The 27,479-nt window shown below is 45.1% G+C and overlaps 2 protein-coding genes across 5 annotated transcripts in view; one reads left to right on the forward strand and one right to left on the reverse strand.

The window, feature by feature from the left end:
* Positions 1–27,479, reverse strand: part of bbs9 (Bardet-Biedl syndrome 9) — a 96,619-nt gene that overhangs the window by 35,206 nt on the left and 33,934 nt on the right. For all 4 annotated transcript variants that reach the window (XM_019863801.1, XM_019863800.1, XM_019863802.1 and 1 more), the window contains 3 exons: positions 15,338–15,520; positions 11,914–12,163; positions 4,686–4,790 (listed from right to left, as the gene is read on the reverse strand). In XM_019863801.1, coding sequence (XP_019719360.1) covers positions 4,686–4,790; positions 11,914–12,163; positions 15,338–15,520 — 538 coding nt within the window. The remainder of the gene's footprint in view (positions 1–4,685; positions 4,791–11,913; positions 12,164–15,337; positions 15,521–27,479) is intronic.
* LOC109512222 (golgin subfamily A member 6-like protein 22) lies at positions 24,097–27,143 on the forward strand. The gene is made up of 3 exons (XM_019863803.1): positions 24,097–24,987; positions 25,063–25,170; positions 25,232–27,143. Exons 1-3 carry the CDS (start codon positions 24,508–24,510, stop codon positions 26,822–26,824), a joined length of 2,181 nt encoding a protein of 726 aa, XP_019719362.1. The 5' UTR covers positions 24,097–24,507; the 3' UTR covers positions 26,825–27,143.

Raw genomic sequence — 27,479 nt, forward strand, 5'->3', positions numbered from 1 at the left:
CACTGCATATTAAAGTTTAGTGGTCAACCTGGAACGACATAAAGGAACATTTGTGACTCGAAGTGATCCTCACAACTGTGTGCTTCGAGGGAAGGGAAGGCAAATGTCTATCTTGTATGACGACGACGAAATTACTGACTGCAATGTCACGTCAAGTAGCGTCACGTGTAGTGCTACGTCGTGAAGGGTACAGTACATCTTGGCTTTGTTGTGCTTTGTGATGTGAAAAGCAGCAGCACAGTGTGAAGTTGAGACTCCTCCACTCTGGAAGTTCAACTTCCTCCACCGGCATCCCACAGGGAGGCCATTCAGCGCCGATGGCCGTTCCCCGAGGAGCGACAAGCTGACTGGACGCGACCCCGCCACACGTGTTATGCGTTACGTGTCGTAGGCTATTCATGAGCCAAACATGAACGGCTTCTCAGAAAGGGATGGCCGCTTTGTCCGCGAGGCTCATCTCTATTACGCCAGTCGCGAGGTCCGTGTCATTTTCCCGTGACTTTGGCTGCTCTTCCATGACTTTGACTTTCCCATCGTTTTTTTTTTCCTCCATGTTTTCCCGTACATATTGGCATGTCTTTGCCATATTTATCCTTGGCTTTCCTGTGTCTTTCATTTCTTGCAAAGCTTTTCACATTGTGACATAAATCTTTCCTCACTTATATTTTCTCTACGTTGTTCCCACAAGTTGGCGAGACAATGAGGCACACCTGGACAAAACACCAATGGCTGGAGAGAGCCGATTGGTCGACACGAGGGAGATGGCTGACAGGAACGGGGAGAAATCTAATCTAACCAAAGTCGTCAAAAATCTTCACCATGTTCGTCCAATGACAAATCCCGTCCTTCTACATATTTCCCATATCGTTACATCCTTCCAAATATTAACCATGTCCCACATTCTTCCATGTCCAGCAAGCTTTGTACTTTCCCATGTTTTTCACGTCAAGAAATTCTCGCTCTGTCCATCAATATTTAAAACTTGCACCATGTTTGTCTGCCGACAAAATGACAGGCTATGATTTACGTTAATGTCCAGTTAAGTTTCAAATGTGATCGGATCTCGGTGTCTATCCGCCATCAAAGTCAGATTAAAGACACGCTTGCAAAGGTTCATGAAGGTCGGTGACGGGAGCTAGCGGCTGTCGGGGGGGCTTAGAAGCACATTGAACTTTCCACTGGTGACAATGACAACAAATATGTGGAACATGTTTACATAATAGCCGGCAGCATTTGATGTGGCACAAAAATAGCCAATCAGATAATGCGGCGGCAGCGACATTAGCGCAACATTATGCTCGCATTAAAGCCCGTCAGCGCTCTGTCAACACAGCGCGCCGGCGCTTCTTTGGTTCACGCATGGCAATGTCGCGACTCTTAAAACACTCTTTACCAGCCGATATGTTAAAACCTTGGGGAAAAGTAGGATAAGCGGCACAATGTTCCACATGAGACTGATTAGCTCCAATTCATCTTTTGTTTACTGTGACCACACACACACACACACACACACACACACACACACACACACACACACACACACACACACACACACACACACACACACACCATTTCGGACGAATCCTGCATTCAATGTTTTATAGAGAAGTGCTCAGGACGTTATGAAGGGAATTTCAGGAAAGAAAAAAAAAAAAAGAAAACAAGAATACAGACGTGTTCAATAAAGCTAAACAAACAACAATCTAATGCAGAGTTCCAAAACAATAAAAATGTTTGTAATGCATTGCAGACTAAGAAAAATAGCACTCAGTAATGACGCAGTTAAATAGTATGCAAAGAAAGAACTTGCTTTTGTCACATTTTTTAACATTTCAATTCAAATGAGCATGCTGTTGCTTCTGGTGTGCGCGCTTTGGCAACCTGGGACAGTGCAACACAAATATATGGATATGCTGTACATGGGGACGTCCCAGCTTCTCAGCATGCCGTGTTAATAGTTGTTCTTCACAGAGGATAAAGAATATATGCCTATGAGCATTGTTATATTATCTGGCTATGTGTGTTGCTCCACTGGTTGTGTTCAAATATCCATTTCTTAAAGGATTATGAAACCCTACTGCTGATGCTCTGTTATCTTATATTTGGTGTTTTGTAGTGTTTGTCAGCATGAAGTGAATCTGACTTATCAAAAGCAAAGCCACGTAGTTGCTTTCAACGCACGACGCGTAATCCTCACTGAATGACCACATTTGGTTTTCCTTGCATTGCATCATAGCATAAAGTAAACATTACCACTTGGTTTCCTGCCGATGAGGACATTTGTCGGACATTTATCCACCAAGCAAATACTCCTCAGGGGACGTTGGGTGCGTTCTGGGTTTGCGAGGTTCAGGACACCCACGGAGGGCGAGATAGAGCGGCCTAACGTGAATATAGTTATTTTGAGAACGACGCACTGAATATGTTTGAGTTGGGACGCATGCTCCAGAAAACCAGCTGTAATTTAGTCAACGCACCAATTTAAAGGCCACGGAACCCCCCCGGAGAGGCAAAAATACTAACTCCTGCGGCGCTCCAACGTGCAACTAAAGCTAAAAACATAGAATTTAAACATTTCACCCCCCAACCAAATTACCAGAAGCCAGCCCTCTACTCGATGGCGAGGCGAGAGATTTACTGCTGACTGGCGGAAAAAGTAATACGTGACGCCATACCTTCACGTCCGCACACCAGTTCCTGGTTTTATGACACTCAAATAATTAGAAACTACAGTAGAAGAGCGCATCAAAAAGAAAAATATTCCAATGTAAAATAGAATGCTTGCCAATAAATGAGTGTTTCAAGTGTGTCATACCACATACAGGCAAAAAAATTGGACAAGACGCCAGTCGAAGAATTGGTCAAAATGTAATTTCATGGCGCACGTAGCTATTAAAAAAAAAAACATTGACGTTCACATTCAGTTTCGAACAAATTAGAATCAAACCCCAAACCTGAGAACTGTGAGGCAGAAGTGCTACCCACTTGTCCGCTGTGCTGCCTGTACAACATTCATGTGTCAAAATGCTCTACTGTCACATCAGCAAGGACACCATGCCTCAAGCTGTTTGTGTACACACGCACGCACTTACTATTACTGCAGTTAACCGTCGTGACCTTGGTCAAACTCAGGTAACAGCTTTGACGCAGCTGATGGACGAGCTCCACCATCATGCTAACACTTTCAGCTAATTGTTAATGTTGCCTGCTAATAGGTACCATCCTGTGCGCCAAATAAACATTAGCCAGCCTTGGATGCTAACAGCGCATGTTTGTGGCTAATCTGAATGTGCGGCTGTGTTTCCACAGAGTTTGAATACGCTGCCGCGTGCCCTTGGCCATTAAGAGATGCTATAGATAGGCACGCTGCTAGCAATTAGCAGACGTTACAAATGGGCCTTCTGTTAGCAATTAGTAATAAATAAAACAGTAGCTGCATTGTGAGGGTTCAAATAGAGAACTAATGCATGTTCGTGCGTGTGTGTGTGTGTGCGCGCGTGTGTGTGTGTGTGTGTGTGCGCGCGCGCGCGCATGGTGTTTAATCCCAGGTGGGCTGCAGAATCGGAAGGAAGACGTCTTTGAAGTGTGTCTTAAAAAGACTGAACATATGAAAGGATGGTGTAGGTGGTTCCTATGTGACGGCCCGCCCACAAGACACCTTCTGATGCCTTTCAAGTCAATCAAAAGTCACTTCCTGTCCTGAAACTACACACGCTGTTCATCAAGGCGAATGAGGTGAACAGAGGGACGCCAGAGCCTCGGGCCATGTCTGCTTAATATGGCGGAGACGGGAGTGGTGGTGCTATGAAATCGAGTGCTTCACACTAAGGTGAATCCCCGTCCTATGGCACATTTTCGAACGGTCGTTTTGATGTGTTTTCACATTCCTACAATCGGAATTGAGCAATATGTGCCATCAGTGCAGTACCAAAATGTGCCACAACATGGCGGGCAGCACTGAGGTCCGCTTAGAAGATGCGGCGTAATTGACACCAAGAAGAAGAGGCCGATCAGCTCCCAAAATGATCTGCTGTCACAGTTCCCACAGATGTGTTTGCGTGTCGTGTGCGTGCCACACGCCCTTTTCTCATTATTGATGACGCCAGGGAGGATGACCACTAAACACACACGCGCATGCACACATGATAAGCCACAGGTGTCGAAGTCCGGTCCTCGAGGGCCGGTGTCCTGCATGTTTTCCATCCCTCCCTGCTGCAACACACCTGATTCAAATGATCAAGATCACTATCAGGCTCCGATAGAGCTTGCTGATGAACTGATCATTTGGATCAGGTGTGTTGCAGCAGGGAGGGATGGAAAACATGCAGGACACCGGCCCTCGAGGACCGGACTTCGACACCTGTGTGATAAGCTAACTAAGGTTAAGCCCATCAAAGAGAAACTAACCTTCCTGCTGTAGGCAAGAAACCAACCTCAGTGCATTTCAATGTTGATGAGTGTGTGTGTGTGTGTGTGTGTGTGTGTGTGTGTGTGTGTGTGTGTGTGTGTGTGTGTGTGTACACATGCATGTATGCACACATCTTCTTGATCCACTTCCTATTGTCACATTGGTGACGTGTTTGGATGAAAGTGTGCTGCTTTCAATGACAAGCTGCCAATTATCATCCTGAGGAAGAGGAGGGGGGAAGAGGAAGAGGAGGAGGAGGAGGAGGAGGGTGGAGTACCTTTCTTGGTTTTTTTTGAAGGTTGTTTCTTCTTGATGAACTTGGTGGCGTCCTGAGGCTCTTCCGTCTCATCTCCCGCCAGCTCTGCGATGGGCTCCACGCCGCCTGAAAGGCAGAAGTTAGGATTAGTTTTAGGACTAATTTTGATGGATTCTGATACTTGGCAGAACGAAATTCAGAATAGGCAGCTGATTAGTTCAAAAAATAAAATGAACATGATTTTTTTTTTCCATCCCTTCACACTTACAGCAATAAATATATGAATTATAGACAGAGCATTGTTTTACCATCATTTGGCCTAGTTTTTACTTTCTGCGTTGTGTGAGTTTTTTCACATCTCTGCTCATGAAACGACCTTGCTTGGAACTGGTTGTTGTTTAAATATTATGCATATATCCTAACAGTCCTGGTGAACGTTGAGAATAAGTGGGGGGAAAAAAAAAACTTAAGAATGAAGCTTGAGAGGCATTTTATGATGTCAGATGATTGATCACAGAAGAAAAAGAAACACCATCGAATAACATGAGTGTGAATGAGTGTGTGGCTGCGTGTATGTGTGAGAGAGCTAATCCCCGATGGGAATCCGGGGATCACTGAGGGATTTAAGGAGCTCCTGAGATGGATGAATTGGACGCCTTGTCTGCTGTCCGTCCCTCCTCCCTGTCTCCCTCTGTTCATCATCGCCCTCCTCATCTCCCCCCCCCGTCTCCTGCACCTCCTCCCTCCCTGCGTTGTCCACCAAGTGCTCCTCTACTTCACCCTACCATGCTTTCTCTCCTCCTCCTCCCTGCTTTCCCCTTCTCCATCCTCTCCTCCTTGCACCCCCCCTTCTCCCCCTCTTCCCCCCTACCCTCATGGCTCCTGGCTCACTCCTCATTTCCTCTCATCCCTGACGATCATTCCCAGTTTCACGCTGCTTTCCGTTAACATCCACGGCACACATGTTGCCTTTGTGTCCCCTTTCCATGCGTGTGTGTGAGAGAGTGTGTGCTGTCAATGCACGTAGAGGAGACTGCAGACTGCATGTGCGTCTGCTATCATGTCGACCTTAAGTTGTCTGAGAATGTGAGTGTCCCCAACCCCCTTTGGTTGTGTGTGTGTGTGTGTGTGTGTGTGTGTGTGTGAAGATTAGCCTAAACCCTCTAATATTTATCCTGGCCTGTTTAAAGCCACTCTTGTTCAGTTTGGTGAGAGCGCAGCATGTGGGACTCTCTCTCTCTCTCTCACACACACACACACACACACACACACACACACACACACACACACACACACACACACACACACACACGTTTGAAATGGGATATGCTTCGCTCTTAATTGGGCAGGTGTTTTTCTAAGGCCATAGACTTTTTGGCATCCCCCCTCTTCAACGCTGTCTAACAATTTTGGTGGGAATGTGTGTGTGTGTGTGTGTGTGTGTGTGTGTGTGTGTGTGTGTGCGCGTGTGTGCGCGCGCGCATGGACCTCAGTCTTATAACTAGAAAAGGGGGCCGCTTTTAGGAGCTGTTGCTCCATGTGAAGGTGAAAGACGCACGCACGCACGCACACACACAGCATGAGACACCACAAAATGGAAAGTGAATACAATTTCACAATGAGAAATAAAAGTGCTTTTGTTATGTCAGAAACGTTTTAGTTGTCTACTGTCTGTCTGGGTCGGTTCAATGTTTCCATTGCTGTTGCTGTCAGGTGTAATGCCCCAGAGTCATGGAATTTTCTCAGTCATGGTGAGTCACTTCCGAGTGTTTGTTTGTTGTTGTGAATATTGTTTGTAGGGGGACTTGGCTCATTTAGTATTGGTGATTGCATCTTTGTATTTTGTAAGTCGTTGCTCTTGAGTTCTCCACACCCCACAAAAACCTTCCATTTGTCACAGTTTTAAAATGTAATCTTCTATTTTAATATAAATTTAAATCCTCCCTTTGTGGGTCAAATGAACCTGGTCTAAAGTTTTAATCCCTAAAAACTATGAGAAAATCAATCAAAAAAAAGGTTGTGATCTTCTGCTTCTGATGCTGTCTTTTAAATAATTTAATTATTTAAAACTAATATTTTCTTTATGACTAAAATGCACAAAACATAATCGAGGGCTAAATCTGAAAACTTGCATTGCGATTCCATTGTTAAACTAAAAACTGTTGGTCAATTTAGCTCTTTTACTCAGACTTACAATATAAAGCGCCATGTTACCATTATCTGTCGAAAATCAAGAGTGGGCGGGACAGAGCGCAGTCAAAAAATGGTGCGCTGTTTTTTTTTTTTTTTTCCCCTTCCCTGATGCTAAAGATGAAGAACATCATTCATGGAATGTTTGAGTCGGGACATTTTTGCACTTGCGTTGTCCGAAAAGACAGACAATGTGGGTTCCGCTTGATTGCACTCAAAAAAATGTGCAAAATAAAAATAAACAGAAGGGTTTGGGTGCGTCAACAACAGCTGGAAGAACGCTTGGGTTGGACGGTTTGGGTTTGTCATCCCAGCGACACTCTTGTGGAGCGAGCGCGTCGGCTGCATCCCAAAATACTTCCAACGTGTGGTTTGCTTCTCATCAGCACATTCCTGCTTTATTCCGGGAGGCTGCGGCCTCAACGTGAGGGTGACACGGCTGTGCGGACAGCTCCAATTTGCCTGCGGCCTTCGCGCTATTTACAGTACATATACACACAGACACGCACACACAAATAAAGACAATACAGGAGGAAGACACATTCCGCCATACCAAATCCACCAAGAACGTGTAGTTCTCGGAATATTACTGGCAGAAGCGGCAATGGTTCTTGCTCTCTGTAGCAGGGCTTGGTGATTATGTAAAAAATAATTACGACAATTTTGATTGATATTTAAATCACGTTTAATAAACATGATTATGTATCCATACAGCTAAAGCTGTTGTGAAATCCCGATATAAATAAAGATGTCACGGGCACGGTTATTCATTGGATCAAATTCATTCAGATCAGGAAAAATACACACGTGTTAGCATTGTCATATTATTGCCTGTCTGCCTTGTCTATGCATAATTTGAAGGACTATGACTCTCCAAACTTCATGCTAACTTTCTATGAGCTAAGATTTCCCTATGAACTGCTAGCATTAGCATTAGCTGTGGCCAAAATGAGGCATGTTGTGTTTTTAAAACATACCATGCGTATAATTATTTCTTTTGTGTGTTTAGTTCTACAGTAAACTCCAAGTGGGCTGTCATTAAAAAAGCACTAGATGCCAGCAACACTGTGCATTCAGGGTGCTTTCACAACGTAGGAAACTGCAAACAATCACGCCACTATTTGACACATTCATTGTTTTTGTGATCATAAGAAGCCAAAATCTAAATCACGATTAAATTCCATGTAGCTGCTCAGTAGCACTCTGTAGTTAGGTTGACAGTAAAGATATGTGATGTGTCAGAAAAGATTGTGTTCAAAGTACAAGTATTGATTGAACTCCTGCACTGAAGTAAAGTACACACCCTGAAAGGGACAGTGGTCCTTTGATTTCAGAGTGCCCCACCTCTAGAGTTTTCGAGTTGTCACTCGGTTGTTTTGTCAGCCAAAATATCAGTTCCAAACAAGCTTCAAATATGCCTTTGCTTGAGTTAAGTGAAAAAGAAAAATGGAGCAGTTAGTGCACTGTCATGCTCTCACATGTGGGTGAGGAGAGCCACATTTGCCACACAAATACAAAATGAGAACACGCGCAAGGAGCTGCTGTACATCAACATCAAGCTGCTTTGAGATGGTTTTTAATAGCCTTTCGCTTTAACATTCTTGCCTATAATTTTCTTTCTAATGTCTTGAGACAACTCTCTCATTCGCTTGCTTTAGTCCACATTTCGTGTGGTACACACCATGTCACCAAACAGCAAAGTGACGACTTGTCACACTATAAATAGGTTGGTTGACTGATTACAGTGTCCCACTGTAGTTCCCTTGGTCCATACAAGGAAAGGTTTTCCAAAAGTTACATATTCTGGCATAAGATTCCTGGACCTCTTAAAAATACACCCGCGCCCCCACCTCAAACGCTCTGATAAGCAGTGCCTTCTTATGGATGCAAGAACCTTCCGAGGAACTCAGTGTGTTCATCTGTAACCCCACTATGTTTTCGTGTGTGTGTGTGTGTGTGTGTGTGTGTGTGTGTGTGTGTGTGTGTGTGTGTGTGTGTGTGTGTGTGTGTGTGTGTGTGTGTGCGTGTAGATGTGTGGAAAACGTCTACAATATTTGATATTTCCTGGAGGAGGCGGAGGCTTGTGTTAATTATTGATCGGCTGGCATTTATTTTTAGAACTGCAGGGAGCTCCACTCTTCAATTTGTATACGCCGCAGAGACACAACAAAGACAGCTGCACCAAGACCTGACACACACACACACACGCACACACGCACACACGCACACACGCACACGCAGGCTACTTTACATGATCTAAACGCACAAAAATGCGAGCGCATATGCACACAAATTTACATATTCTATCTACACGCACGCACGGGCACACACACAGCCAGCCCATCCTCTCCCTTCTCTTTCAGTCTAAAATAGACATTGGCCTCAAACCACAGCTAGCAGCACAGCACTGTGAAAATAACACGCGCGCGCACACACACACACACACACACACACACACACACACACACACACACACCACAAACTGAAAAACAGTACAAATGTGTAACTGGGTTTTGTTTGTTGATAAATAACCATAAAGAGAAAAATTTGAGCGCAAACAGCTACGAGAAAGCACATTAACAGTGCTTACCTTGAAAAACAAAATCACATTGAGTGTCTCGTAGCTGCATATAGCACGTAGCTGCTCGCGTTTCGTCTTTTCATTGACCAATAAATGCAGGTCAAACGTGTTCATAAAACTTCTGCAGAGACCTAATAAATGTTTTCAAACAAGCGTGTGAATTTTACATTGGTGCACTGTAAAAATGTCTTGACCTCAAAAAGTGACGTGATGCTACCACAGGAAGGATGTTTATTTTTAATTAAAAGACATCTCAGGGAAACAGCATTCGCTCCAACCAGCCCCACACGTCTAAAAATGGCCGACTAAAAATGCCTACTAGTGTCCAGGCAAATCCGAATTTAGTATTGTGCCACAACATGCCAACCAGGACTGAGGTCTATTGGAAGAGGTGCATTGCAGAGCAAGAAGCCGAGGCAGAGAAGGTCCCCAACTAAATTCTAGTGACAGCCATTGCGCCCACAGAGAACAGAGAATATATGCCTGTGTTAGAGGAGCAGCTGTTTGGAGGTCTGTGACTATTGTAGCATCTATGCTACTTTCTGTTTGCAGTCCTATGTGTGTTTCACATTCTACAGTATGTTAGCATGAGGCTGACAGACTACTGTTAGACAAAGTTAAATGATTAGATTTTGGTGTTTGACGCTTTCATGCACCCTGTAACCTGAGAACATGAAAAGCTGTCCACTGTCAAGTGTCCGTGAAAGGGTTGAATTTATAATGTTGGATTCTCTTTTGTTTTAGGCGTTGGTTTTACAGTAAACTTCAACTGGTAGTAACACACAGCTTGAAGCAAGCACTCCTATTTGCAGAACTGTGTAAGCTGGAGTCTCCTTTTCCTTTCCTCAGAGTGATTTTATATGATATCCTTCCATTTCTTCACAACGAGAGTGAGACCAGATGTTAAGGAATATTTTTAAAACTGCTTTGATAAGTTTAAATGTATTGTAATACATTTAAATGTGTTTCAAGCATTTGGGAGGGGTGAAATTAAATGACAAAAAATTAAATGGTCTCTCTAAATTGTCCATTTCCACCTTTCACAGGTGAGTCTGGAAAATATCCCTCGCAAAGAACAAGGGCTCACTGTAAACAGCGCCTATCCATAAACCTCTAGGATCGATAAAGCTACAATTATTGATATTGTTGCTTTTATGTCTACTTTTATTACCCTGTGTGACCATCTTAGCCTATATGTTGAACTGAGGAATGTTCTACCACCCAAAAGCTATCATTTACACTCAATTACACAGAAACACCCAGGCCAAGTGGGGCTTTTTGTGCACGATGGGAGCATATGTGGGCGCGCGTGCGTGTGTAGAGAAGTGGAAATGTTTGCCGTTGGTGTTGTTGGAAAAATAAACAAGTGTGTACCTCTACGGCTGGGTGAAAAAGAAACATCTGAGACGGCAAATAAATTACTGCTTATAGGCCTGTTTGTGTGTTTGTGTGCGAGAGAGAGAGAGAGAGAGAGAGAGAGAGAGAGAGAGAGAGCACATCGGCTGTGAGCCAGAGGCGACAAGGAAACACAAATGTAAACACACACACACACACACACACACACACACGCACAGAGTTAATGAATTGACTTGTGGTTCTAATAGAATAGTTACAAGCACGGCTTCACAACCAGACTTTAAAGTTTTATAGGACTCTCAGAGGCCTGATGTCACACATGCGGAGGAAACGAGGGTGCAAGGGGAAGAGGGAAGAAAAGAGAAAAGGTGAGAGGAAGAGAAGGATGGAGAAGTAGGGAGAGCGAAGGAGATGAGTTGATATCGGCACATTGGGGAAAGTGTGAAGGATCGGTGGTGGAGCTAAAGAAGGCGGGAAAGGAGGACAGAGGGTGACAGGAGGAAAGAGGATAGGGAACAAGGGCACGAGAGGAGGAGGAAAATCGGAAAGAGGGCGTGAAGAAAGGAAGGAAATAATAGAGAAGGATGAGGGACTGCGTGGGAAGGAAGGATCTGGGAAGTAGGGAGTGAAATAAAGAGGGAACAAATGACAGAAGATGCTCGAGGAGAAGGAGGGAGGAGGAGGGGGCAGGAGAACAAAGGAGCTAAGGGAGTAAGGTGGAGTGAGTGAGGGGCAAAGAGAGAAAAGGAAAGAGTAAGCATTGGACTCTAAAGAGAGGAAGTGAAGGATGGGAAGAGTGGAAAAGAAGAGAATGAACTCTAGGAAAGAGAAAAGGAGCAACGAAAGAAATAGAAAGGAGAGCAGCCTAGAGAAAGTGGAAGTGAAGGATGGAGGGATTAGAAGCAGGGGCCAGAGGAGACCAGGAAGGGAGTGTGGTGGGGATGGAAGTAGTCAAGAGAATAGGATGACAGGTAAGGAAGAAAGGAAGGACCTATGAGAAAAGGGAAGTGAGGGAAGGAGGAGGCAATGGAGGCAAAGGGGTCAAGGACAAGAGAAAGGAGTAGGAAGGAGAAATGTGTCATCAAATCTGACTTTTAACACGGGCAGATCGAGTGGACTCACCGGGGCCCGCCAGGTTCTGGACCTGGGCGGGTACCGGGGCGTTGGCCTCGGAGGCCAGTGAGAGGCGTCCCCCTTTAGCCAGACGCTCACACAACAGCGTGATGTGCTTCTTGAGGCGGGCCGTGTCTCGGGGCAGGCCCAGCATGGGACCCCCGGCCTGGGCCAGCGTGGTGGCCTGGTCCTTGGGGCTGCGAGACAGACACGTCCTCAGGAGGTGAGACACGGCCGCGTCGCAGCTCTCCTCCCAGCCCTGAGGGGGGAGACGCGGAGGGGCGAGGGTCACTTTGATGCACTGTCATCGTGTTTTGCGTGCGCGCGACCACGCAAAACACACACACACTGGCACACACGCAGTTCCTCACTCGCTCGTATGGCACACTCGGGCGCACAATTATTCACCCACTCACCCAAGAGCAAACACACACACGCTCACAAAGTCAAGGTTACTGAGGGAGAGTGTACGTGCGTGGGGGGGACACTATGTGGTTGTGTGCGTGTTCATTTTCTGGAACTGCTGTGTGTGTGCGTGTATGTCTGTGTGTGTGTGTGTGTGTGTGTGTGTGTGTGTGTGTGTGTGTGTGTGTGTGTGTGTGTGTGTGTGTGTGTGTGTGTGTGTGTCTTAGTTGTGTGTGTGTGTGTGTGTGTGTGTGTGTGTGTGTGTGTGTGTGTGTGTGTGTGTGTGTGTGTCTTAGTTTTTCCATTGCACTGATCAATCCTTTGAACCTCTCATTACCACTTTTACTATTCTCAGCCTCCGATGACAATAACAAAAACAATTTCTCTTACACACACACACACACACACACACACACACACACACACACACACACACGCACGCACAAAAGAGAACAACTACAGTGGTACCTCTACTTACAAAATTAATTGGTTCCGGAAGAAAAAAAGTAGAGACGCATTTTCCATGTAAATGCCCTAATTCGTTCCAAGTTCCCTCACAATTCAGACATAAATGTTTCCTAAAGCATAAAATTGCATCAAAATATGTAACAAATACATGTTACAATTAGATTATTGCACAATAAATGAGTTGTGCATGATGTAAAAAACAAAGAATAGTGTAAAGAATAAAAATGATGATCATTTAACTTTTAACTGCATCCTCGTTTTTTGCCCTCTTTAGTCCATGTTCTCTCTCAGAAGTGGTTTTTGCCTGTAGTTCTGTCAAGAACTGATGATGTTTGCTTTTGTCGGCGTTTAACAATCCTCCGAAAATGTCCAAGGCGAACGTCAGCATAGTGAGCGATCACCCGACTGGTGAACACTTTTTCTGGGTGATTCACATTTTCGTAAAACTATTGGAACACCTCATGGCCCGAGAGACGAATGACGCTGCATAGAAACATCTCTATTTTTCTATCTGCACGTATAGACACATACGGCAGGGGTCCCTCTAAGCCAATGGGATGCCAGGATGATGCTTGGTAGTAGCCAATGGCAGAGCAGCTCTATGTTGCGTTCATGAAACTCGCAGCTGCGATTAACAGCCCATACTGTATTTTTACCTTTCGTATCTTGAAATTTCTTTCGTAACAAGAGGTAATATTTTGCTGTTGAGGCGTTTAATAACTTGAAATTTTCATATCAAGAGACGTTTGTAAGTAGAGGTAACACTGTACCATCAGTAACTTGACACTCAGACAAGCTAAAAAGTGCATTGATGTGATCGCCGTCTTGCGAAACACCACTGCAAACTCTTTCTCTCCATCCAGTACAATAGTAATCTCAGAGACAGTTTCGTGAGGCTCCACCAATTCTATTTCACATTTGGAGTTCCTAAAGAGAGAGCATTACGTTTTGCATTGAGAAGCGACCTCCACCAAGCAATCAGGCACGGTGATGAGGATGATAAATGTTCCAGTCATCATGGCTCTCAAAACACACCGGGCCGGAGTCAACAGTGCATCGAGTGAAGACGTCTTAAATGTGATCCAGCTGAGCTACACAAAAATTCCAGAAATCTTAAAAAAAAAAAAAAAAAAAAAAAAGAACACAGCTGCAACGAGCTTTTTCTCTTTCTGCCCCCATAAAATTTGATGGAGACCAGAGGTGGGCCGCACTCACTTGCTAAAATAGATTCAAGTGTGCGAGTGAGAGGGGGAAAGATGAAATGATATGAGGATGGATGGGAATGTCTTTCTCGGTTTTCCTTCTTTCTCCCACTTCCTCCATCCCCAACTAAGCTCCAGTAACAGAGTATGTAGCTGTGAGAATTACTCTAAGCTCTGCTTTTATGGGTTGCTGCTCAGCGTGTCTTAAAAGTAGTATGCTAATTTACATTAGCATATTTATGTCATTTTGGTTGAAGTGTTAGCATTCTGTCGCCTCAACATCTAGATATTTTTTTTCTTCCTCCAGACAATAAAACAAGTGAGGGACATGGTCAAGTCCATAAATGTTGGGACAAGGACGCAATTCTCATCCATGAGCCAAAAAGATTAGAATTGTGTCGATGTTCCAGTATTTATGGCCCTGACTGAATTTTTCCAGAGAATTCTACACTGTGAGGAACTGATTGTGATCTGGATGGAATCCTCAGGAGATGGTGAGGAGATCCAGCGTAGTACAGCTTGTTCTCACACAGTCGTGACTGCTCTTGGCCTCCGCCGATGATTTTCCCAGACCAGACAGATCAGGACATCATGTTGTCTGTCTGGAGCGTTCGCCTGCTCGTTGGGATCGCTCCAAGGCACTGCGTTGGGCCGGGGTTGAACTTTTTTTATTCGCAGACAGCCAAGACTTTTTTTGTTCCTAATCACACCTGACATCCTTGTCTCACTTGTTCATTTTATCAATGTATCAAATGAAGGGCAACAGGTCTAGACATCCTCCGACAAATGAATGTTGAAGTTCAATAAAAGCTACGGGGAAGATCAGGGCATGCTTTGAGACGGAGGTGTCAAAAATGTTTTAGATTCATAAACACACAAAGTGCAGATACCTGAAAAATCTACTGAAGGGTAGTTACGAAAAAAAAAAGTAGACGAGCAAAGCATCTGTACTTTGTTGCGTCCTCCCTCCTCTGGTAGTATCTACTTCTTTTCTTCAGAATCGTATAATGCTGCCTCTTCCTTCTTTTGAGTGTGGAACATCAGCTTCTTGTCTGTCATCGAGTGGTCTCCTTGACCCCCCGCTCTCAGCTCTCTCTTCTTCTCTCCTTTCTTCTTTCAACTCTCTTGTTCTTCTGGCTCAGTCAGCGTGTGTGCGGTTGGTTATTAGAGGCTTGATGACCTGTCATTAGGACTCATTAGGGGCCTATCAGCATGGCAGCAGGCAGGGGGAGAGGACACCAGGGAGGGCTAGAGGGGAGGGAGGCAAACTGGGAGCGCACTCACCTATCCGAAAGTGTGTGTGTAAGAGAGAGAGAGAGAGAGACAGTGTGAGTTTGCGAGTGAGTGAGCATGCCTACCAATTGTGGCGTGTCGTGCAGCAGCGGCAGCATGGTGGCCTCCAAGATGTTGGTCTGCTCGGGGGTAAGGCCCTGCCACAGTGACAGCAGCAGCACCAGTAGCTGCGTGGAGCTCCGCAAACGCACGAAGGCCTCCTCCAGCTGACACGCGTTCTCCTCCGCCGCCTCCGCCAGAGACATCACCTGGATGGCCACAACAACAAGTCATTACTTCTTCCATCACTATATCAGGATTTTTAGCATGTGGATGTGACCTCAACCACATACGAAACTACCCAGACTCTCCATATGTTCATGAGTGCTGCATTCCATGTCATTCCCTCAATCCGCAACGCCAGCTGTTCTATACGTCAAGCTCAGATGGGAACTTCTCAAAGCAAAACAGGTCCAAGGATAAAGTCAAAGGTTCAACCTGAAAACACGTCCACAGCCTTACTCATCCTTCCTTGTCTTCGGAGGTCGAGGGCTGACACATGAGCCAGACTATGGACAGCTACTTCCTTACCAGCCAGTTACCAACATAGCGGCCGGTGAGGATGACAAGGCTGGAAAGAGATCTCAAAGAGATTTTTTTTTACCTTCTCTTTTCTTTGTAATTCCATGTGTCAAGGTACACATCAAAACAAATCACATCATTCCATCTATCCATCCATCCATCCATCCATATTTTTTCAGAGGGCATCAAGTATTACTTTATGTTAGACTCATATCTGATAGCTACGCTAGCATTGGTGAGGAACGCCTGCTTAGCACAGCGTTCAGCTCAACATCCAGACGAGCACTCAAGACCCGGGGCCCCGTGTCACGTCCTTGCGGTGACCTAGAAAACGGGCAAACAAAAAGTGAACGCCAGCTTTGAGATCAACGTTTAAAGGTGCAACTTAAGACCTCGAGTGAGTTGAACCCTGAACCTCGGCTAGGGTCCGTTCCGAACATGGTTAACGAGTGATGACGGAGCGATAAGGACGACAAGCGAGGACAGGCCCAAGGCCCGGGAGAAAGCAGATCCTGGACTAATGGACCACACTGACTTGACGAATGGATCCAGAACATTTGTGAAGATAATACCCAAAAAAGGAAAACGTCATGCCAAAGTCAACAACTGCAACAGGACACCTGGACTCAAGTGTTTGGACACAAATATAGGCGGGAAAAAAAACCAAAAAACTGTCATTACCACTGAACGATGGACGGACGGACCGATACATCCGGCGAGGGAAATTAGATCCCGACATGGAAACTGTTTTGAGCACTGATTCGATATCCTTGATAGCCATTTTAGGGTCCTTGTCTTAGTCCACACTTTGTCTTTGCGAGGAAGACAATCCAGGGCACTTGTAGAATATCTGTGTCTCTTACTAGCCATGTATTTTCGACTACCAGTGCCACTTTTTGCCTCCTCCGACGGAATTAAACCTGAAAGTAGTGTGTTGCACTCGTAAGACTATAAGGCATGACGACTAGGCATGCGTTACATGCTGGTAGCCTCTTGAACCTCTCGGAGTAGGTGGAAAGCTCTTTTTTTTTTCCCTGTCCAATTGTGTTGCCATGTCAACAAGTGCTTGCTGTTCATATTTTCATGTAGTATATGATTGGGGAGTCAATTGCGTAAGCCCAATTGAAGGCTCATGTACCAAACGCGCGGATCCCCACTGGTGAAACGCAAGTCAATGGTGCCGAAAAAAAAAAAAAGAAAAAAGAAAAACTGAGGTCAGCAAGTGAGAGAAGCCACAACCTGCAAGACGTTGAATTCCTCCAGTCCTCATGTAACTTTGACCATACACAGTACTTTAAATTCAAACCCGCCAGCACGTGCGCGCACGCACACACACGCATACGCACGAGTGGACCACCCTCCCCCGGGACATCTCTGAAGTGTGTGCGTATTGATAAAAGGCTGAGGGTCCAGTGAAGGGCTCCATTGTTGTTAGCGGCTCACTTCCACGCAAACACTGATTGATGCCAGCTGAGTGGACACAAAGACACATTTAGTCTGCACATACGCACAGTGACCAGTTATTTCAATGTTCGAATGTGGAGCGTTTGCAGATGATAGCACTCACAAACATAAACACCCACATGGATGTGCAACAATGCAGGACGATGTTATGCATAGAAGTGGACAGAGACACTATTACAAACGTGCACACGCGCAGATGGCACAGTGTGTTGTCATCAGGGGTTTCGATGGCCAGACGATATTGGTCTTGAAATAAAATCCACAACAACTTTGTGGTCATGTGATCCTCGGATTAGTGACTTCCGGGTTTGGACACGGAAGGCCGACGGGGGGGAATTGATGTGACTGACGGATGCACACACACACAGTTTCTCAAACTCGAGGAGTCGCCGAATATTACATTTGAATGATTTGCACAGTATGAAATGGTAAAAACCAACTAACTTTTGATCAGTTTATCGGTCAACAACTACCTTTTAAGAAACGTATGAGTATGATCCAAATATTTGTCATTTCCATCTCTTAATTCAAAAAGAAAGGTTATTAAACACCGGCAGGGCACAATTGCAAACAAAGGTTGCTCTTGACGAACGTGTCATTAACTACAGACGAGATTCACGGGACCTGGTAAGTCTACTGCTGACGGCTGCTGTTGTTTCAGTCCCAGATGGACGCTTTAAACAAAGTTGATGTCATGTGGAATGTGTGTGTGTGTGTGTGTGTGTGTGTGTGTGTGCGTATGTGTGTGTGTGTGGGTGTGTGTATACACAGAGGGTTTCCTTCTCTTAATTCAAGAACAAATTAGCATCTCCATTTTACAAAGGCTGGGACTGCAGAAGCCATTTCCTCAGATAGAATTTCTCACACACACACACACACACACACACACACACACACACACACACACACACACACACACACACACACACACACACACACACACAATAATGTTCTTCTTTCACTTACACCAGAAGAAGACATTTCCTCGATAATGAGGATGATTAAAAACATGTGCTGAGGGGTCTTGAACTCGTCTACTAACTTTGTGGATAAAAATAGCGGCAACATGGATGCTGTGGTATGATGTCACTCGTGGGCCACACCATCACAGTCATACAAACTTTATTTTCCACTTGAGTTTGTTTTTTTTTTTTAAACACTGTAATCAAATATGTACTGTAAATACTTCACGACAAGTGTTTGTTTGAGCCACAATGCTATCACCTGAGCCAGGAAAAACAAGGTGTACCTAATGTTCTGGCCTGGGAGTGTTAAACAGGTGCACACACACACACACACACACACACACACACACACACACACACACACACACACACACACACACACACACACACAATGTAGAAGACGGCGGGGATGTAAACAGGCATCAGACGTGGAGACAGTGCGATGAGGCGATCACGGCTACGATAGGTGGCCAGACAGTAACCACTATTGTCGATGCTCAAAACCGGCACGCACACATACAATAGCGATAAGAGTCGTCTGTCTACACGTCTGCTGATAGCATCGCGGCGAACGAGGACGAGGGAAGGAGGGACGAGAGAGAGACGAGAAGACCGCTGCAGATACCACGGCCAAGAAGCTGAGAAAAAAAAAATCTAGTTGATGAAAGCCTCCTGGCTGAGAGCGAGTGGAGGATCGCATGACAGGATCTGGCGACGCGGCCGGATCGGGAAGTTATTTCAAAAGAGCGCCCCCCCGCCCCTAAAAAAAAAAAATGAAGCCTAAAATATATTTATAATAACTTCATTTCTGAATAGAGTCATTATACACCCTACTACAGAAGCTAAATTGCTAAAACAAACTGCGATACAACACATATGAATTTGGATTTAACAAGCCAGAATTAAACGTTTGCACTCCCCAGTGCAAAATAGTGTCAACAAAAAAATAATACTGCTGATATTATGGTACAAGCGGCTTTGAGTTTAGTTTTCTCGAATTCCTTCACACTCCCGTGCCCATGGATTAATTCTCCTTGACTGATTCTGTTAGCTATGCCACGTTAGCTATCCAGCAGCACCTTGCCAGTAGCGGATGCTTCGAAAACAGCGAGGTGATGATGACAATTGTTCGCATTCTTGGTGTGACTATCACTGGCTTATCTTAATGCCACACTCATTTGTTTGACTCTTGTGAGGGTGTCGTTGTGAATGCTTAAAAGGCTGCAATACAAAAAAAAATTGTTAGTTGAAAGCATGCTGTAAAAATACTGTAAATGTATAGTCTATAGGAGATGAAATGTACGTTATCGTATACAAAACAGGGGTGTTGTGAGTGAATGATTGAGTAATGCGGAGGTGATGGGGTGACAGGGGAGTGCAGAGATTGATGGAGGAGGGCGGGGTATCGAACACACGACCTTTCATTGTGGAGCAAAGCTTTGGGTGGCGATCGTGTGAACATGCGTGTAGTAAAAAAAACTCAGAAATGAACCCACCATGGCAGTGAAAACATTGAAGTTGCCTCCTTTGGCGGCTCATCAATCACGGCCTGACAAAAGGACACTTGAACACTTTGGTGACTGTTTTTTTTTTTTTTGGTGGACTTAACCTCGTCTGGAACCACTTTGAGGAAAACATCACTGTTGTTGCTGCATCTTTCTGTCTCTGAGTGGCAATTCACTTTTCCTCTCCATAGACACACTTGACTGAAGCCTCCACATACGCACCAACGAAACTCAATGTTAGTTATGTTAGCTTAGCATATTGATTTGTTGACACTGGACACTGCGCGACCTTCTACCATACGGCATACAGAACAAACAAGCATACTCACAGGCGTGTACTCTCTTTAATGTCACACCTGTAGCAGGCAATACTAAAATAGACTGAAGGCAAAAAAAAAAACAAAACTGTTCTTCAATGCATACACACAGCAGTGAAGTGGGTGGTCCCGAGGGCCCAGAGGCCCCTGACCGAGCAGGGGACTAAATTACAGAGCGTGACCCACCGCAGTGACACCCAACCAGGGATTAACATCCATCCCAGATCCCAGGACGCCGGTAGCCTCAGGCTGCAGGGGGACTGACCTTCACAGGTTCAGAGGCGATCTCAAACACGCTGAGGCCCACCCAGAGATTAAATAATGAGCGGGTTGAGTGGGAGTGGACTTCTGGGTGGACAATTTGGCACTAACGTCCAAAGTGTCTTCATGTACACGTGAGGACAGACATTTCACTTTTCTCTGTCATTGATAGATTTTTCAAAATCAGTTGTATTCATTTGAAGTATTTTATGGACACTATCGTATATTTTCTTAGTATAATTATTATTTTTTTTAAAGCATCCAAAAAAGTTTAAAAAAACCCAACTTACATTTTTTGATTTCTTTTCACCATTTTATGAATGTAAAAAAAGTCACAAAAAAAGCTAATGCTCCATCTATATGTTAAAAACAATATATATTTTGTATTGTTTTAACAATCGTATGGGTGCAGAAAAGTTAAACTGTTTGAATAATGACAGTTTTTCTGCACTTGTGATATTTTTGCTCATGATATTTTTCAGTTTATTTCAAATATTTAATGGGCACAAAAAAAAATAATCCAAATTTTCTTCTGATATAGTTTACAAATTGAACTAAGATGTAAAAAAATAAAAAATCAAAAAATATTAAAATAAACTTTTTAAACTACTAAAAATATACTTTATCTATTTTATGGACTCCCTATTATTATCATGATGATATTGTTTTTTACTAACTAAACTATTTTAAAAAACATATTAGTTAAAAGTAATTTTTTTTCAAATATTTTTCTCAAATATTTGAAGAATCCATTTTTAAATTTCATTCAACAAATGTATGGGCACCAAAAGTTAGTTAAAGTTAACGATTTTTAAGCTGTAATATTGTTATTTTAAAATGTTTTGAATTATTTTTACAATTATTATCGTGATAACATGGAAAACAAGTTACCCCACAAAATAAATAACTCCATCGCTTATTTACAAGTCAAACATTGGAACTACTTTTAAGAACAAACAAAAATTGGAATCATGAAACCCAACGTGTAAACAGAAAAAAAAAATCATATTCTATCAGGTGTTGCACTATCAAAGCGCATGTGTGGAAACATCTGGATGGACATAACGCAACGCCTGGATAGGCGGTTGCGGCAGGTCACATGAATAAAATGAGACGCGCGCACGCACGCACGCAAACACCTCATAAAGCGGTCTGCTACAGCTGCGTGGACGTGTGGATGGGGTGAAAGTTCAAACATATATGCTGACAGCACACACTCACCCCGTAGCGAACACCCTTAAATCACACGCACGCACACGCACCAAATCTCACACACACACACACACACACACACACACACACACACACACACACACACACACACACACACACACACACACATACACATACAGGCACAGCTAGTGAAAGTGGTCAGAGAATGCGATGTGACTAACCCCAAGGGCCTGTTCCAGCAAGGCAGCTGTGCAGTATGGGTGTGTGCGCATGTGCTGCTCCACACTCATCAACGCATTAACACAATATAGAAAGTAGTCCTTCTTATTAATATCGCCAATTTTTACGACATTGCCAGAAATCGACAGAATCTCGAGAAAGTGCAACCAAGGAAGTCAACATGAGGAAATGTGACCAGGAAGTGGAGATGAAAAAGTGAAGGCAAAGAAGTGGAGACCAGGATATGGAGACCAGTAAATAGAGATGAGAAAGGGAAGACACGGAAATGATCATGTGAAGATAAGCAAGCGGAAAAGGTAGTTAGGATGAGGATGCGCGGGCAACAACGTGTAGGCGCGAGTGAGGAGGAGGTGAAGAAGATGAGGAAGCGGAGATGAGGACGTGGAGACCGGGAATGGGAAAACGATGATGCGGGAATAAGGAAGTGAAGACAAAAAAAGTGGAGGTGACGATGCAGAAATGAGAAAGTTGATCCAAAAAAACGACAGATGGGATCGTCGAGACGAGGAAGTGAAGAGAGTGTGGACAAGTAAACGAAGATGAGAACGCAAAGATCAAGATGTAATGATAAATATGTGGAGATGAGGATGTACGGACAAAGCGGAGGCAAGAAAAAGAAGACGAGGAAGTGGAGATAATAAAATGTAGACATGGAAATAGAGACAAGAGGAAGTACAATGAAGTGGAGATGGGAGGGGGGAAAGAGATGATGAAGTGGAGACAAGGAAGTGGAAACTATAAAGTTTACATGAGGAAGTGGAGGAGAAGATGAACGTGAAGCGAGAAAGTGGAGACGGGAAGTCAAAGTCAAAGTCAAGGATGTGGAGAAGAGGTTGTGGCGTCCGGAGTGCAGACGAGGAAGTGGAGACAAGAAAGTGAAGACTGAAAAGCGGATACAAGGAAGTTGAGCTGATGTATGTATTATATTTCCTACGGGAGATTTTGAAGGAAGTTAACTACATCCTGTCTGTCAGGAGGAATATTCTATTTTCTTTTCTCTTCTGATGTGCTTTACACTGCCAACACGTACACAGGCACGAGTGCGTGCGTGTGTGTGTGTGCGCGTGTGTGTTTAGTCTGAAGCCATATTTAGTCTCTCTGGTTCTAAATGGAGGCCTATAATCACACAGAACCTCTCTCTCTACTCATTACACACACACACACACACACACACACACACACACACACACACACACACACACACACACACACACACACACAACCCTGTCATTAAAAGTTCACACTAACCTCCCGGGCTGAACGCGTATCGAGTGTGTGTAAGTGGACACAAACACACACAAAATTGCAGGAGACCAACTGAAAGCTAATCGTGCTAATGGGATGCTAATCTAGCTAAAGCTATCAAAAGGCCAGTTGACAAAAGACATTGGTATTACACGATGGTCAATCACAGTCTCACACACACACACACACACACACACACACACACACACACACACACACACACAAAAAAAACTGCAAGAGACCAAATCAAAGCTAGTAACGCTAAATGGATGTTAACAATTGCAACCACATCGAACAGGGACAGCCAATCACAGTCACGCACAAACACATACACACTTGTCGCACCCGTGTGTGTGCGTGTGTGTGTGTGTGTGTGTGTGTGTGTGTGTGTGTGTGTGTGTGTGTGTGTGTGTATGCGCATAAGTGTGTTTGGTTAGCACTGAATGGTCTCATTGAAGAGTGAGCGCTACAAGAGAGCACGAGAGGGGGTGGGGGGGAAACCTCTGGGAATTTACTGCTACAAGATAAATATCCTCATCTCGGCGTCGCCAGGCTGCTGTCCTTGCGAGCACACACGCGTACACGCGCACCCATAAATTCAGTGTGTAATCTTACAAATCAGCCATTGTCTGTCGCGCGGAAGTGAAGTGCACAGAACGTGCAGGGGCAGACATGTTGACTTTGGGCAGAGCAACACACATACAACAGGCGCAGGTATATACTTTGTACACACACTGCAACATATCTAGAAAGACCATCTCACAATATTCGAGAGTCGGGCTGAACAATTTTGAAAAAGAAGTGAGTAGTGATTTTTTTTTCCCAAGTTCTGTATTGTGATGTTTTTCGTTTCAAGGTCCCCTTCACATTTCACAAACACAAGTAAGAAATTATTCTGTATTACAATAAACAACTTGAGTTGTTACACATAGATTTTTGGTCTTATAGATTAGGTTTAAACTGACTTGCAATCGTTTACGCGTTCACTACGTCCAGTTAAAAAAACAAATTCGAATAGTTCAATGAAGTCATGTTGCATTATATAAATAATACAAATAAATCTGTTTTATCATTTCAAATGTTCATGAAGCAGTATGTAAATAAGCACTGACGATCTATTCATCCATCCAATGATAGATACCGTGGTATGAAAAAGTTTGGGCACCCCTGATCATTTTCATGATTTTTCTTGAGAAATCATTGGTTGTTTGGATCAGGCATTTTTTTCCCCCTCCAAATTGCATTCTATGACATTGCAATGTCGATTTGCATTCAATTCATTGTTCAGCCCTACTGAGTATGTTGCAAAATAGTGTCCAACATAGCTGTATAGAGCGCTTATGATGACGAGGACGATGATCGAGGTCTCTTCAAAGGACCATCCCAAGACCTTACAAAGCATCTCTGCCTATTGCCCAAGTCACAGAGCCTTCTTCCTTTCCTTGACACATCTTCCTACCAGCTGCCCGCCGCTCCTTTTGAAGCGTCATCACCTCAGAATGTGATGATGACACAGAGAGCGACGCCACCTCATCACAAAAAGACCAAAATACGCATCGCCATGATGTCGGGCCATCGGCCCTTTGCAGAGAAGGAGAGTGCCGGGGAGCTGAGTGTGCGCGAGCCCAAGATGGAGGAGAACATTGCCTCCTACCTGAAGTTTCTGGAGGGCAACTACCGCAAGATGCTGATTGAGAACTCGGAGCTGTCCAACACCATGCGGGCCGGAGAGAAGACACAGGCGGAGCTGCGCAAGAGCAACCTGGAGCTGGAGCGCTTCAAGGTGGAGCTGCGCACCATCAACGTGGAGCTGGAGAGCGTCCGAGTGGAGCTGCGCAAGACCAACCGCGAGCTGGACGAAATCAAGGCCTCTAAGGATGACCTGGCCACCGAGCTGGCCGAAAAGGAGGCCAGCTGGAGGCGTGAGAAGGAGGAGCTGCTCCAGGGCAGGGACGAAAGGCAGGAGGATCCGGAGACCCTCGTGGTGCGTATCCATACAACCACGTTTTTTTTACGACTGGTGGTGAAGTGGTGAACCACTTTGAAACCTCTTTCTTAGGACCCGGCTGGAGGATGGACCGTGGCGGAGGAGAAGAACGAGAAGGAGGCGGTAGAGGAGGACGGCAAAGACTGCGATGAGACACAGAAGGAGCCGGAGACCCATCTGGTGCGTATACATACAAAATCGTTTTTGTCAATGACTTCACTGTTGAACACCACCTTTTTAGGACCTGGCTGGAGGATGGAGGGTGGCTGAGGAAAAGGAGGTGAAGATAAAAGAGAAAGAAGCGGTGGCGGAGGATTATGGCAAAGAGTGTTCCGAGAAGGAGAAGGACAAAGAACAGGAAGCGAAAGCTCAAAAGTATGAGGATAAAAACAGGGGGGATAACACACAGGAGGAGCAGGAGGAGGATGAGAAATGCTGGGAAAGGGAGCAGAAGGAGCACAACGACCAGAGGGAGAAAAATGAGAATAAGGAGGAGGCCAAGGAGGAGGGTGCAAAGGAGGAAGAAAGCAACCAGGAGGAGGATGATGATAGAGAGGAGGAGGTGAAAGGAAGGGAGGAGGAGAAAGACAACAAAAAGGAGAAAGGGAAGGAAAGGGTTGTGGAAGCGAACGGGACAGATGAGGAGGAAGCCAGTGAAAAGGAAGAAACGGGACAGGAGAAGGAGGTCAAAGAGCAGGAAAATATGGAGGCCAAGGAGAAGGAAACCAACCGTGATGAGAGGGAACAGAAACTGGGGGAGAAAGAGAGGGAAAATGAGGAGAAGAAAGAAACCGACAGTGATCAGAGGGAGCAGGAAGAAATGGAAGAGGAGGAAAAGACCGAAAACAACCAAAATCAGCTGACAGAGTGTGAGGAAGAAGTGAAAGGGAGGCACAATCAGGAGAACGAGGAGAAGAAAGAAAGGGAGAGCGGAACCTCCGGTCACCGGACGCAGAAGGAGGTGAAGAATGAGCGCACGCTGCAGAGCGGCGGTTTGAAGGATTTAGAGGAAAAGGAGGACGGGGAGCAGCAAGAGGTGGTGAAAGGTGCTCTAAATGAGGATGAGAAGATGACTCCAAGCAGCTGGAAGGAGGAGAAGGCACCCAGTTGGAAGGAGGAGAGAAAGGAGATGAAGAATGAATGGGAAAGGAGAGACAAGGAGGATAAATTGGAGGATGAGTGGAGGGAGAGGGTGAGCAAAATGAAGGATGAGTGGCGAGACAGAGAACGCAAGGAGGACGAGAGGAGCAAGGAGAAAGACCGGAAGCTGAAGGAGGACTGGGTGGAGAGGGAGAAGAAGGAGGAGGAGAAGAGGAAGGACCGGGAGAGGAGGCAGAAGGCCGAGTGGAAGGAGAGGGAGAAGCGGGAAGGTGAGAAAAGAAGGGAGAGGGAGAAGCTCAAGGCCGAGTGGAGGGTGAAGGAGATGAAGGAGGAGGAGAGGCGCAAGGAAAGGGAGAAGAGGAAGGACGAGTGGTGGGACAGCGAGGAGGAGGATCTGGGCGAGAGGAGGGGGGAGGAGAGGAGGGTGCGCGAGAGGAGGGATAGGGAGGAGTGGAAGGAGAAGGAGAAGCTGCGGGCTGAGTGGAGGGAGCGAGAGAGGAGGGAGGAGGAGAAGAGGAAGGAGCGGGAGAGGAAGCTGAAGGCCGAGTGGGAGGAGATGGAGAAGCGGGACAAGGAGAAGAGAAAGGAGAGGCAGAAGAAGGAGCAGAGGACGGTGCGAGAGAAGAGGAGGGAGGAGAGGAGGAGGGGAGCAGGAGGCGACGAGGCCAAGGAGATGTCCTTCTTCGGGAGGGTCCTCAATCTCGTCTGCTGTGGCGAGAGAGAACAAGACTGAAGGTCCGCCTCTTCAAAATCAACGACCAAGCCCCAAAATCGATACGACTCCCGTTCCTCAAAATCGAAAGAGAAAAAAAAAAAACCGAATTAAAAAACATTCCTCAGAGGCAATGGGATTCTTGTCCTCGCACCAACGACAAAACTCACAAATCGACAAGATTCGCGTTTCTTAAAAGCAACAGGATTCTGGTCCTGGAATAGAAGAACCGCTCCTCAAAACTCTCCAAATCAACGGGATTTGTGGACTGGTGCTGAACAATGAAGCCCCCAAATTAAACATATCCAGTCAAAATCAAATCGGATTCTTCTCCTGGCACGAAACAACAAATCTCCCAAATCAACGGATTCCAATGCTTCAAAATCAGCAAGATTCTTTTCTGACCCTCAACCCGTTCCTTGAAATCGAATGGATTTTTCACCCTGGCTCCTGAACAATATTCCACAAAAATCAAGAAAACCATTCTTGCACTGGCACAAACCCATTTCTCAAAATCAACAGCATTTCCCACTCCTCAAAATAGGTCGGTCGGGTTCTTGCCTCGATACTGAATAACACCGCCATCTGTGACTCCATATTTACACCGTCGCTGTGTTCTGAATCGTCCATTCTGGGGATCAATAAAGTATCTACCTATCCATTTTGTCATGTTGTT

The sequence above is a fragment of the Hippocampus comes genome, unplaced genomic scaffold (genome assembly GCF_001891065.2).
Source record: "Hippocampus comes isolate QL1 unplaced genomic scaffold, H_comes_QL1_v1.1 scaffold249, whole genome shotgun sequence".
NCBI lineage: Eukaryota > Metazoa > Chordata > Actinopteri > Syngnathiformes > Syngnathidae > Hippocampus > Hippocampus comes.

Bases quoted from the DNA above. Each gene is read 5' to 3' on its own strand.
- LOC109512222 (XM_019863803.1), top strand. From the start codon at position 24,508: ATGATGACACAGAGAGCGACGCCACCTCATCACAAAAAGACCAAAATA. The intron at 24,988-25,062 runs GTGCGTATCCAT...CCTCTTTCTTAG, and splicing joins AGGATCCGGAGACCCTCGTG to GACCCGGCTGGAGGATGGAC. The intron at 25,171-25,231 runs GTGCGTATACAT...CCACCTTTTTAG, and splicing joins AGGAGCCGGAGACCCATCTG to GACCTGGCTGGAGGATGGAG.